Source organism: Emys orbicularis, chromosome 6 (genome assembly GCF_028017835.1).
Source record: "Emys orbicularis isolate rEmyOrb1 chromosome 6, rEmyOrb1.hap1, whole genome shotgun sequence".
Lineage (NCBI taxonomy): Eukaryota > Metazoa > Chordata > Testudines > Emydidae > Emys > Emys orbicularis.
This window is the reverse complement of record NC_088688.1, coordinates 112,588,150-112,601,829: the sequence shown is the minus strand read 5'-3', so window position 1 is coordinate 112,601,829 and position 13,680 is coordinate 112,588,150. Positions and strand designations below refer to the sequence as shown.

Genomic DNA, 13,680 nt, shown 5'->3' with positions numbered 1-13,680 from the left:
GGTGTTGCAGTTATGCCTTTTGCCAATTGGGGCTGCTGTGTCACCAGAACAGAAAGCAGGCACTCCTAGGCCAGCCCCAGCTGCAGATAGGGAAGAGAAGAGGCTGCCTTCCTCACAGTGCCCTGCCCAGGAGGCCTGGTCAGGAAGCATGGGATATGGGGGACAGACAGCGTGGGTCACATGGGGCTTCTTGGGGGGGGCACAGACTGGGGCAAGGGCTGAATGGGAGTGGGGATGCAAGAACACATGGGAAGGAGGTGGCTGAGTGGGGGCACAGGGTCACATGGCGGAAGGGGAGAGAATGCAGGGCCATATGGCATCGGGGGGGGGGTGCAGGGCCACATGGGGAGATTGTGGAGGCTGAGTGGGGGCACAGGGACACATGGGAACAGGGAGGTGAAGGGACAAATCGGGGGTGTGACTGAGTGGGGATGCCAGGCCACATGGGGATGGGGGGAGAAGGGGTGGCTGAGTGTGGGCACAGGGACACATGAGTGGAGGGGGTGGCTGAGTGGGGGTACAAGGCCACATGGGGCAGGAGGAGGGGGTGCAGGGCCACCTGGGGATGGGGGGAGTAGGAGTGGCTGAGTGGTGGTTCAAGGACACATAGGTACAGGGGAGATGTGCCTGACTGAATGAGAGAGGCTAAGGGTCAGCCAGGGTCTGCCTGGTGGAGGCTCCCTAACAATCCCTATTCCATACTTCTCCCACCCACACCCAACAACCTTCCAAGTTCACACCCAGACTCCTTCCCAGCAATTACTTCCCTCTCCCTCAGCTCCTCCATTACCCCTGACTCCCCCAAGCCTTTTCACTGCTTCTGAGTGGTGCAGGAAATACATTTTTGTACTGTAATTTAAATGAATTATTACTCAAGAGTTCTGTATTAACATGCCTAGTAAGAAATCTATTTGTCAAAAAACATTTATTGAATCTTTTTTGTTGTTGTCTGTATTGGTACAGACATATAGGTGCTGACAGGTATTTTGAAATAAATTACCAAAATAATTGAAACTGGTGCGATTATATTGTGTTATTTTGAGAAAATATGCAGTATTTTAAAATACTGTACACAGAATTTTTAATTTTTGGCACAGAATTCCCCCAAGAGTAAACAAGCCATATCTGAGGGTCATTAAAGGGCTGACAGTCTGAAAGAGCTGCACCAGCAGATTTTACAGATCCACTCTGCATCTGCCTTTAGCTGCTATTCTCCATTCTTTCTGCCTTGTAGTAGCTACAAAATCTGCTGAGGCAGAGCATCCTGACTGTGTATCTTCACTTCAACAAACCTCAGGTGGCTCATCAGAAGCAGAGCTCTGCAAGGTAGATTTCACCCTACCCTCCCTATATCAAGCATATCTAGTGTCGATGGGGTGAGGAATGCCCAATATCTCCTTCACGGTTTATTGTAACCTCTTCTCCCTCCCCTGTTGGTGTGGTGAGAATGGGGTAAGTAAGGACTGATGTTAGTGCTGGGAGCAGACAGAGAAGAGGGACCCGGGGAGGTGAGCCCACCAGTGTTGGAAGCCCATATATCTACCACTCTGGGCCATAAATCCTGAATGGGCTAGGACAGAAACAGGACAATCTCTTGCCCCATTCAGTCAAGCAATCTTCCTGACCCTATATGTCCCTCATCATGGCCCGTGGTCATGCTCCCATATTGTGCATCCTAAGACTGAGGAGAAGGGGTTCCCTTACCGCTGTGAGATCCATGTGTCATATAACAGTATCTCCACAGCAGCAGCTCCTCTGTTTATGAAGATGAGGATTTTCATCACACAAGAGAACAAGCTGAGAAAAAAATGTAGGTCACGGTTCTCCCCAAACCCAGCTAGGATGTTCCCTCCCACCTTTTCCTTCCCTCTCCCCTACCACGTCAATTTCTGGAATTCAACTTGAGTGATTGTCTCTTGCTCTATGTTCCTGTCAGACACTGTCTGGGGTGAACCTTTTTCTCTCTCTAGGTTCTTACATCAAACCATCAGTATGTGGATGCCTTGATTTGCTCTTGGTCTCTAGGCTCAATCAGGGCAAGGCTCTGGGAAGTTCCATGTCTGCCTGAGGGTCTCAACTGTGGAAATTCCTCCTAGAGGAGGTCCACAGAGCACCTCACTCACTCTCTTTAGTGCATGCTAGAAGTTTCATCTACTTCAGTTGACCCATTTTTTTAGTCTTTGGAGTCCCTCCTCAGGCATTTTTTTTTAAAATTTTTTTATTAACCGTGTACCTTTTATCTATTCCTCTTACTAGATCGAAACTGATCCTTTGGCGGTGTTCTGGGGGGTTTTTTATGCAGCACATTGCACTCTTAGCTGATTTCGCTTTAGTATTTGTCTCCTTTGCATGGTACTCAGATGCCTTGTGATAAGCACACTATAAATGTATTACACACAAAAAATACATGGAGGCTCTGGCACCCTGCACAACCTCCCCCACATTCCCAACAGTCACCTTGATACAGGAAATACTGAAAAACTCTTGATGTGTGAGAGCATTCCCACGCCATCTGCTGGAGCCCACTTAATTTAAGAGTGGGAATCTATGAAGAAAAAGTGTAGATAGTAGACTAGAATTACAGGGAAATGTATTTTTTAACAAATCATTTACATTCTTTAATATTTCCCATGAAAAATTCACCATAACAATTCCAGTGTGAAACTAGGATTCCTTACCACACAAAGTGCAATTTGATATAAATAACCAGGTACTCCCATTAGCTTACTGCTAGATTTACTACTTAGTTACAGAAGCTCATTTTATGACTAATATAATACTATTTCATTTCCCACCTTTTTTTTTTTTTTTTTAATTTGCAGCCTAGCATACTCATTTCTGTTATAACAGGCTCTCCCAATATAACATGCTTGGTACCCAAAGTATACCTTAATAAAGATTAGTAGAAATAAAGAAGTCCTCAAAATAGAATCAAACAAATTACAACTGTCTACAGACTCATTTGACAGCTGATCCTAGATCACAAAGTTGCCTTAAGCAAGATAATGTTGTTTATGTTTTAAGCATTAAAACAAAATGAAAAGTTAGTATGTTACAAAAATTGGGCATCAAATTACAGCCACAGCAGCTAACACAGATGAGGAATTTGTGATAGCAAGATTTTGTGCTCAATGCACTATATATAAGATATACAAAGTGAACCAACTGAAAATAGCAATTTTTCCCTGATCTCTGTCATAGTAATCAAGTTATCATATTAAAAATTGTATTATTTGTAACAATAGTTAGTAAAAAAAAAATCAGACAGAATAATTTTTAAGGGCCTGCTCCTGCTCCCTTTGAAGTCAATAGCATAATTTCCATTCATTTTAATGATGGAAGGTCAGGCACTTTGCTCAGTCCAACAATCTGAATGTTCAAAATGTAAAAAACTTTTCACTATGTACACATGGCAAAATAGTTTGTAAAATCATTTCTTTAAAAAACAGTTGGTATTTCTGAGAGCACTGCTAGTATGACCACCTTGCTAAAGAGTTTGACAATACAAGTATGGCAGCATCATGTAAAACAGCATGCACAATTTATATCCTGTTTAAATACCACGCTGCTATTTTACTTGTGCTAGGAGGCAGTGGTGTCTGTACTCTATACGCTACGTAAGTGTAGATATAGCCTCAGATGCTTTTTGCATCAAGTGAAAAGCCTCCCAGAAAACTATACTCACTACAGGCTACCCTGAAAACTCTGCACATTAATCAAGTTTTGTCAAATTTTATCAACTGATGGACCTGCTCTGTGTATACCATATATTGGATGTGAAACTCTTAATATCAGAAACATAAAATGCGTGATACTGTTCCCATTCGCAAAACAAAATACAACAAATACAGCTACAAAGTCTATTTTAAGAACAGTCCACTATCACCTTCTCTCTCATTTTTAGTATAATAAAATCAACTTACCAGATTTGTGCTTCTTGTGTTTTGTTTTCTTTTTGATGATAAACAACTTATTCTGGATCTCAGGTTTGTAAGTTTTGAATGGGTGAGGATGAATCTCACGCTTTCTTTGCAGGTCATCACGCTTTCTCTGCAGATGTGCATTCAAAATGTCTTTCAGTTTCTTTTTTTTCTTTTTCTTCTTTTTTGCCCGCATCTTAGTAAGTTTTAGTTTCTTATTATTCCATAGTGAATTCTCCAAAATCATTTCTCTAGTAACTTTGTGGCATTTCATGTCTGGATTGTTGCTATGACTCCCATTCACATGTGCTTGGCAGGTTTTAAGGGTATTTGTTTTTAATGGGCTGGGCTCCGTTTTTATTAGGGAAGCTTCATGATCTTTCTCTCCATTTTCTACAACCCTGATTTCTCCTGGGCTGAGAGGTTCCCCAAAGCCAATAATTTCTCCTGGACTAATTGGCTTCTCCTGGTTCTCTTTACAGCAGCCAGGGTTTTTTTTGTCACAGGCTCTATGCATTTTAATTTCACAGTTGGGTTTCATTTCTTTTTCCGTGGTGATACTGAAGCTATCCAAGTGAATTTTTGCTGGACAACAAATAAGAGAATCCATACTTTTCCCTGCTTCTATCTTACAGTGAGGTAGCCGCTCTTCTCTACCACCAAATCTGACTTCCCCATTGCTTTTGCTGACATACTCACATTTCACTTTCTCCAATTTAATCCGTGGTACTTTTTTTACTTTGATGGGTGGAGCTGGAAATGCAGGGGCTTGAAAAGGCTTCTGTTTGTAAATCCGTACATCAGCACCACAGAACTGTGGAAAATGAACATAGGCATTCTCCAAGAAATCATAACCAAGGATCACTTCCCTGCATTCATGGATAGGCTGCCCAAGCACAGCATCTTGAACATCTTTTTGTGTTTCATATACAAAGTCACAGAGGCCTTTTAGCAGCCATACCTTTTGGTAGAAAGGGAGCTCATGAAATGGTTTTCCCTCCAAAGGATTAATTTCCCCAAGGACTTTAAAAAACTGGGGGCATAGCCCAAGCTTTTCTGCACAGCCATCAGGGTTGTCAGTTTGCCCTACAACAGTGTACCACTGTTGCACTTTCTGTCTAAGTGCTGCTTCCCAAGTCCTGTAAGGAAGAGTTGGTCTTCGATGCAAAGTAGATCTGCGATGAGGAGGACTTAACAAAGAAGTCATTATTTTGGATAAAAAAGCATTACATTGAGGCATTAGAAGACAACGTTCCAACTCATAGAAGACTATTTCAGGCAAGTTTAGAATTTGTTGTGCTAAACAAAGGAAATGACCAATAGCTGGAATTTCCCACATGGTCTCCATCCTTGTAGGTGCTGCTTCAGCTAAAAGTGACTTTTCCCATTCTTCTATTTCTTTCTGACTAGCTTCTTCTGCCTCTTTTCGTTCTTGCTCTCGTAGCCTATTAAAATAAAAGAAATTTCACAAAAATTCAGATGTGATTTACCTTAAAAAACAGTGAAGGAGAAAAGTCAGAAATACAGAATGAAAAACAAATAGACATTGTTTAAAGCAACAAAGAACACAGCACGTAAAATCAGAATTCAGTTTGTCTTTAATATAGATTACATAACACATCAGTACTCAGAATGGGAAAGTGTAGGTGATTATACCTTACCTACACTTCTTACTGCCGTCAATTGGAAAAAGAGGTGAGGGGATGAGAAAATCTTGGCAGATACCATCAGGTATTCCCCCAACAACACTTCTACAGCCCTTTTATCAGCAGACACTGTTTTCTCACCAAGTATCCAATTAAAATCCTATTGAACTGCATACCTCTTGAGACTTTACCCTCACACTGCTGTACTGTGACTTCTAACAGCTATCTTGTCTCTTGTTTTCACTTAACATCTTTCTGATTTATACATAAATATACACACTTAACAAAAGGTATTCTAATGTATACATACCCTTTTTCCCCATGTGTGTTTTATTAACCAATGTGCAAAGTGGGTTAAAAAGAGCAAATAAAATGTGAGGATGCATAAAGAATGAGATGGAAAATAACACAGAAAATATAATGATATTGCATTTATAAATGGTATGCCCTCAGCTGGAATAATGTATTCAGTTCTGGTGCCACATCAAAAAGGATACAGCAGAAATAGTGCGTATTCAGAGGCAGGTGATATAGATACCTACCTAGAAAAATTTCAGTAGAGAGGTTGAAAAGACTAAAGCTACTTTAGACAACACACTAATAAGAGGGAATTTGATAGATGTATACAAAATAATAACTAGTATAGAGAAGACAGACTGGACACTTCTATTTACCTTTTTCATAATGCAAGTACACAGGTACATTCAATTAAATGCAAAGGCAACAAAATTAAAACTGATTGAAGCAAATGTTTTCACTACACACAAAATTGGCCTGTGGAACTAATTGCCACAAGATAGGATAGAGGCCAAGAGGTAGCAGATTTCAAAGAAGAACTGGACATACGTATGGACAGTAAAGAAAGATTTTTATTTTTATTTTAAATTTGAATGGGGGTATAAACCTTCTTGTTTGAGGGCATACACTAGACCAGGGGTTGGCAACCTTTCAGAAGTGGTGTGCCGAGTCTTCATTTATTCACCCTAATTTAAGGTTTCGCGTGCCAGTAATACATTTTAACGTTTTTAGAATGTCTCTTTCTATAAGTCTAGAATATATAACTAAACTATTGTTGTATGTAAAGTAAATAAGGTGTTTAAAGTGCTTAAGAAGCTTCATTTAAAATTAAATTAAAATGCAGAGCCCCCCGGACCGGTGGTCAGGACCCGGGCAGTACGAGTACCACGGAAAATCAGCTCGCGTGCCGCCTTCGGCGCACATGCCATAGGTTGCCTACCCCTCACTAGACTCTAACTCATAGGTTTAGGGAAAAATTTTCCCCACGGAAAAGTTATTCCAGAACTGCGTACAGAGTTTCTTACACTTTCCCTTTGAAGCATCTGGTACTGACCATTGTCAGAAACAAGGATATTGAGCTAGCCCAATCTCCGGTCTGACCCAATATTGCAGTTCCTATTATCTTATTTTCAAACTGCTTGCCTCAATTCTCCCTCTTAACACAAAAATAAATTAATATAAAATATAAATTCGAAGGATTAACTCCTCCCAATTAAGCCACAAGACCCAACCAAACACTGACTCCATTTGATGACAGAAAACTCGTAATGAGTACTAGCCTCTAAAATATACATAGAAATGTATAAAGTGGCAGATTTATGTCTATGTATTGCATTAATAGCCTAGTTTAGATTGCATCTTTGATGCAAAGAGGGAGAAATATACCACAGACTAGCACTTTTCACAGAGTGAGTGTGCTATATGTATTTATGAATGTGCAAGAACTACAGACAAGCATGTGATATCAAAATGTAATTCCAATGAAAGTTTCATCTGACAAATCATGAAGAAAGTTCAAATGGTTTGTAATGGATCCCCAAGATGAAGTTTCCTAATACTATATTGTTGGATATTTGTTATTTATGTACCTATTAACGCAACACTAAAACATTTAAATTAAAAAAAATTTCAGTAAATTCAAAAGTTGATGTTCCCACATCAGGGTTAATTCAGCCACATTATACATATGAGGCCAAATCTTGCTTGCTTTACTTGGATGATTAAGCCCATTGAAGTAAACAGGACTACTAGCATGAGTAAAGTGAGCTGTATCTGTCCGGCATTATATTTCAAAGTTAGCAATTACAGGCAGTCCTCGACTTTACGACATTCGACTTACGACGAACAGCAATTACAACGTCGTAAGTCCGAGGACTGCCTCTATTAAGATTTTAAATATATGCCATTAACAAACACACATGTACAAAGGTGTCTGAATTAATTGGGAACCTTCACGTCTACATTTTCTAACTTTTGTCCACTGAAATGTTATACAATATTGTACTAACATAGGGTTTCTCAGTTAATTTCCTGAGGGTGGGGCAGTAGAATAGAAAAAGAGAAAGTAAAAAAAGTTAAGTGCTCAACACCCACTCAATTGCCATGCATTCCTAAACCTCTCCTCTACCTGCGAGAAGCCTGCCGTTCCTTCGCAACTGCATAAGGCGGCTTCCAAATGCCTTATTTCCTCCCAAGCAGCTAAATACTCTAACATACGGTAGTGTGTTTATTTGAATATGTGAACTCTACATTGAAATAGATGTACAGGTAAGTTCTGTATATTAGAGCACTTGGGCTTGAAAAAAAGTGGGACCAAAAGGGTTTCTGCACCTTGGAGATGGGAGTGTCAGGGCTGCCACTGGGAAGGGAATGGTCAGGTTTAGCAGATGGTGAAGGGGGCCTGTCACTAGGAATAGCTGTTAATAACCAAAACCAATCCTTAATTTATTAAAGATGTTGAAATTACAGCCAAAGATCACATGCAGGCACACCCATGCAGAGTATAAGTAGTAAATTTGGCTATATAAATATTTTCCCTATATCAGTAGGAAAAAGCACATTTAAGGTTTTTTTATTTTACTGTTCTGATTATCAGTTCAATAAAACTTTGAAAATATTTTTGAAAGTAATTAAAGTAATTCGTAAAACATTCATGCAATTAGTACTGCATTGGTGAAATGTATAGGCATCAATATTCCCTCAATTATCATTATTATTTTTTGTACTGAGGGGGCTACAAACTCACCTGAACATTACATTTTTGTCCTCCGGTCACTTACTTTAAAAAAAAAAAAAAAGTGAGGGGTGAGCACGGGGGGGGGGGGAAGGAAGAGGGGAGGGTGCAGTAAGGGGTATGTATGGGAGGGATTGTGCGTGTCTGAGCTACAGTGTTTAGGAGAGGTTCTGAGCTACAGTGTTTAGGAGAGGTTCTGGGGGGGAACTGGGAGAATAGGGTGAAGGGAGGGCTGCTCCAGGGTGGCTCCTCCCCAGTCTCACACATTAGTCTCTACTGCCACCATTCATGATGTCCCAGAGGAAAATGATTTGCTATGCAGCAGCTAAGTTAGGAGCCTGGGGGAGGGAGGGGAGTAGGGTGACCAGACGTCTCTGGTCAGGACGCAATTTGTCCCGATATTTCGCTCCACCAGCATTTTTTTTTTTTGCTCTGCCAGCAGACCCCCCCGGTGTCCCGATATTTTCTTCCTCTCATCTGGTCACCTTAGAGGGGAAAGACACAAACACACACAACCCCCACACACCTTCCCTGGGCCATGGATTTCAGACCATGCCCACTGGAGACTCCCAGGAATGAGGCTGGGCTGGAGCTCACTCCCCTGCTGCCTCTTGGAAGCAGCAACTGCCTTGTCCTTGGACACGAACTACTGGGCAGATGAGATACGGGTATAGGGTCAGGGGTGTGTGCTTCTGCCTTTTCAGGCCACAGCTTTGGAACCTCCGCTAACCCAGGCCAGCACCACAGAGCCCAGACAGGCTCCTCATCTGAGCTCCTTGACAAGGGGCATCCCAGAGCCACTACCTCCTCTTGGTTCAGCCAAGAATGACACAAAAACAGAAGCACTTGCATTCCCTTGCAGGAAGGAAGAAAGTCCAAAACCTCTGTCATGGGGGAGGGAACAAGCACATTCATCAAGAACCACACCACAGGCTTGCTGGGGCCACACAGAGGAGACATGAGCAGCGTGATTTCTGACATGCACCATATATATAAGATTGCTGCACAGTTTACATGAAACTATGATGGGTTTTATTAAAACAAACTACAAAAAGTATGCCACAGTGTACTTGTTAGTGCAATGTTTATACTCTAATTCCACTAAACAATATCATTTTTGTCAAAATATTTTCCCTTTATTACCAAAAAGACAATCTAAATTAAGGAGGAATTCTCAAAATAAAAACAAAATCCCAAAGACATCTTTGCTTACTGCTTGGCAAAAACCCACGCAACTAGTGTCGATTTTATTGTTTTTAAAACCTGTTCTTGAGAATGAATCTACATCATTTAATAAACATTTATTGCACAAAGTCTTTCCATATTTTCCATTTCATTTTATCACACAATATTTTGCTGTGGCCATATTTTATCTCCAGTATTGCATAACTAGTTTGGAAAGAGAAACTAGAAATTAAAACATGATTTCAATACTTGGTGTGTGATTGTGTGTAAAGTAACATTTAAAAGGGAGTCTGTATTTTATATTTTTATCTGCCAATCACATCGGTAATAATGGGAAGTACTGTACATTTGGTAATGTCAAAACATTGACATGATGAAATCACTGCAAAGAGTGACTGCAACAAAACGATACTATTATCTGACTAATAAAAATATCTGATCCGAACATTTTTCTCTGAATGACATGTCCAACAAGCTGTCATAAATAGATTTCCTCTTCTTATAGTGGAATCCTACATTCCTTAGACAAGCAAAAATTCACACTGACTTCAACTGGATTTACACTGAATAAGGGCTCTAGCTGAATTTTAATGGCGATATGAACTTGTCAATTCTGGGTCTTGCACTTAAAGACTCCTCTTATGCTTTCTGTGGAGAGAGAACTTTCAAAATTTTAACTATTTGAAATTAACATAAAAATAACTCCTGGATGGTAAATATATCTGAAACAAATTAAGAAAGCAAAGCATTAAAACTCTACATTTGAAAAAAAAAAAAAAATCATACTCTCTGAAAATTATTTACCTGCTACTTTTAAAAGTAACAGAGTATGACAGAAAGCGATTAAAAAACTATTGATTTTTTTCTGTTTATTGATTGCACCTTGTGTATAGTCAGGTAGGGCCCAGTTAGGCACAGCCCTTAAACTCGTACATAGTGCAGGTGGGCACAACAAACATGTGCCATGCCCATGCCCCGTGCATGTTATAGTTGCACGTAATACATTTTGTTGGACATATTTGTTCTTTAAAAATACAAATTAGGAAATTATATTCAATATGACGATGTTAAACATTATTTAGGTTGCTCAATCAAGCACTCAATAGTTATGAAATACTAGAATTATGGTTGACCACACCACCTTAATTCTGCCACCTTGTTCACTTACCTTATGACAGAGTCTTCAATTACATGATCAAATACAATATTTTTCCAGAAGACCCCTGCCTCATTCAGTATACAGAAAGGACACATGGGCTCAGAATTAAGGTTGTGTTGCCAAACCTAATTCTGTCATTCCTGAACTTTTGAGTGCTTGACTTTGCAACCTAAATTACATTCTTTTAACACAGGGTTGGGTTTTTTTAAAATGTAATTTTCTATAAAATAGCTAAAGGTCAGATTTTGAAAAAATATTAGGCGTCTAAAATGCAGACAGGTGCCTAGTAGAATTATTCCACTAGGTGCCTAAATACCTTTGAAAATCTGGCTCTCCATCACTAAACCCAGTTTTACAACTTTTATTCTTAATTCAAGCAAGCAGTCAATGGGGTCTTACAAAGCTCCCACAATGTGGAGCTGATAATCCACAGAATCAGGATGATGGAGAAAACTGAACACAAGGAAACTATAAAAAAAAAAAGTCAGATGTTATTACGTGTATATGCACAATTGCAAAACAAAATATAATAAATTTGATGCGAGTGTAACAAGAACACAAAAAATGTCAATTTCAATAAAGTAAAATAAACTACTGTAAATAAACACATTCTATTAAAAATGTTCACACCCATTGGTTCTTCAAGGGGTTCTTTTCAGATTGGGTCCACACTGGTGAACATGCCATTCAGAAAAGAAATGAGCAGGCAAGAAATGTTCAGTTTTTCCTCTCTCACGGCTTATCTGTGAATACATTCTAAGTGGGAAGTAACAAAGAATCACCAACAGGAATGGTAGTATTGTACGAATATAACCTTAGAAAACAAGAGAAACTTATCAGCCTGGTGTACTCATCTCCCAAAAGATGCATCCAAAGACACTTGTAAATGCAATCTGTAATATTCTGCAAAAATCACAAATGAAAAACCAAGCTGCTAGTTTATATATTTCTTTCACTGAAGGAAAGGTTCTTTCTGCCCAAAATAAGACCGAGTATATTAATGCCTGATGAGTAGGATAATCCATAGATTATTATACTTCTGACGTACAACATCTGATCCATCTTGTGATAATAGATTTGGACAATTTCATTTCTTCTACACCTTTAATGAAATGAAATAATCAGCAACAATGGCTAGCTGAATCCCTCTCAAGTAGAACTTGAGCATTCTTCAGGCATCCAGTTTTTTACTATGAATGTTCTTTATTAGCATACTTAACATTGCATGGGGGAAAAGGATGGCGAACTAATTTTTTGTAATCTGAAAAAGACTGATTAATCTTTTGGTAAAAATATAAATTATCTTTCATGTTATTAAATTGTACTTAAGATGAATTAGCAGCTTTAAACAAAGTATTTCCCATCTAGCACTCTTTTTCTTGATGTGATTGCTGTTTACATGGATAAGTTGCAGATGTGGCAATATCCTGGGAAAACCCTACTGAATTAAGTTTTAGTATCTTTGGAGTCCATCCTATTAAATGCAAAGATTATATATTATTGTGGACATGAATTATCAAAAAACTATACTGAACTTGGCAGACAGAATAGTCTTCTGAAGGACAATACATGTGAAGTGGATTTCCTGGGAAATATCTAGAGGGAATTGAATGCAAATTCCTTCCACCCCATCTTCAGTTATTCAAAAACCCAAGTTTTTGATACTACACCCTGAAGAAAGAACCATTGTCTCCTGGTTACCTGTTCCAGAAGGTTGGAGAACAAAGGTCCAAGATGCATGAAGAAACAGGATGATCTGCTTATTCTGAGCTAAAGCCATTATTAGCTTGTAACCACAGAAAAACTCCATGGTGGGGTTTGAAGGAGTGACTCCTACAAGAGCCCCTACTGGAGATGAGGAGGAGGAGGATCTCTGGTAAGGTTATTAGCATGCACGCAGGTTTTATTTTTTTAGTATGTTTTTTCTGCAGTGCTTTCACCTTAAGAGATAGGTTGACATAAGGCAGCTTACGTCGACCTAACTCTGTAAGCATCTACACTAAAATGTAGCTCCCACTGATGTAACTCGCCCACTACACTTACTTAACTCCTCCTCCGCAAGAGATGAAGCGCATAGATCGATGTGGTTAGATTGAATCAATGTCAGTGTAGACACTGAGTTGCTTAAATCAACTGTTGCTTCAGAAACCATTCCACAATGCCCCACACTGACAGTTAAATCAAGCTAAGCACTCCTGGTGAGGCACTGCTGACACAAGGAGCGTACTGTGGACATGCAAATGCAATTTAATTACTCCAATGGCTGTAGGTCGACGTAACTTAAGTCAACTTAATTTTGTAGTGTAGACTTGCCCTCAGATATTTAAGGCCCGAAACTGGTGTTTATAAACAAAACACCCCATCAACCTTAACTACCCAAGAAGGTAAAAGAGTCAGAGAACAGCCGCTTGACATGGCATGCTCTACTCCCAAGGAGGCAGAAATGGGGGCTAAGCAACCATGGAAGTTAATGCTGTTTGATGCTTCATTAGTTTCTCCTAATGGTGGTCCCCACAAAAAAGTCACATAAAATAGATGTGAGCCAATTCCAGCATGGTTAGCTCAATGGTCATGCTGCCATTGAGGAATCTGGAGAAGAGAATTGGAAACTATGCAGTGGCATCATGAAGGTACATGAGCCAAGATCCATGAAATTACCTGCGGATCTCCAGCCTAGTTCCTTTCCATTCTACTGTTTTCATATCTGGAGGAGAATGATAGCGCAGAAATAGGCTCCCT

At 39.7% G+C, this 13,680-nt stretch overlaps 1 protein-coding gene across 1 annotated transcript in view; it reads right to left on the bottom strand.

Moving 5' to 3' along the window:
* Nucleotides 1-13,680, bottom strand: part of BRD10 (bromodomain containing 10) — a 78,631-nt gene that overhangs the window by 51,016 nt on the left and 13,935 nt on the right. The window contains exon 3 of the mRNA XM_065406333.1: nucleotides 3,924-5,365. Within this exon, the coding sequence (XP_065262405.1) occupies nucleotides 3,924-5,365 (1,442 nt within the window). The remainder of the gene's footprint in view (nucleotides 1-3,923; nucleotides 5,366-13,680) is intronic.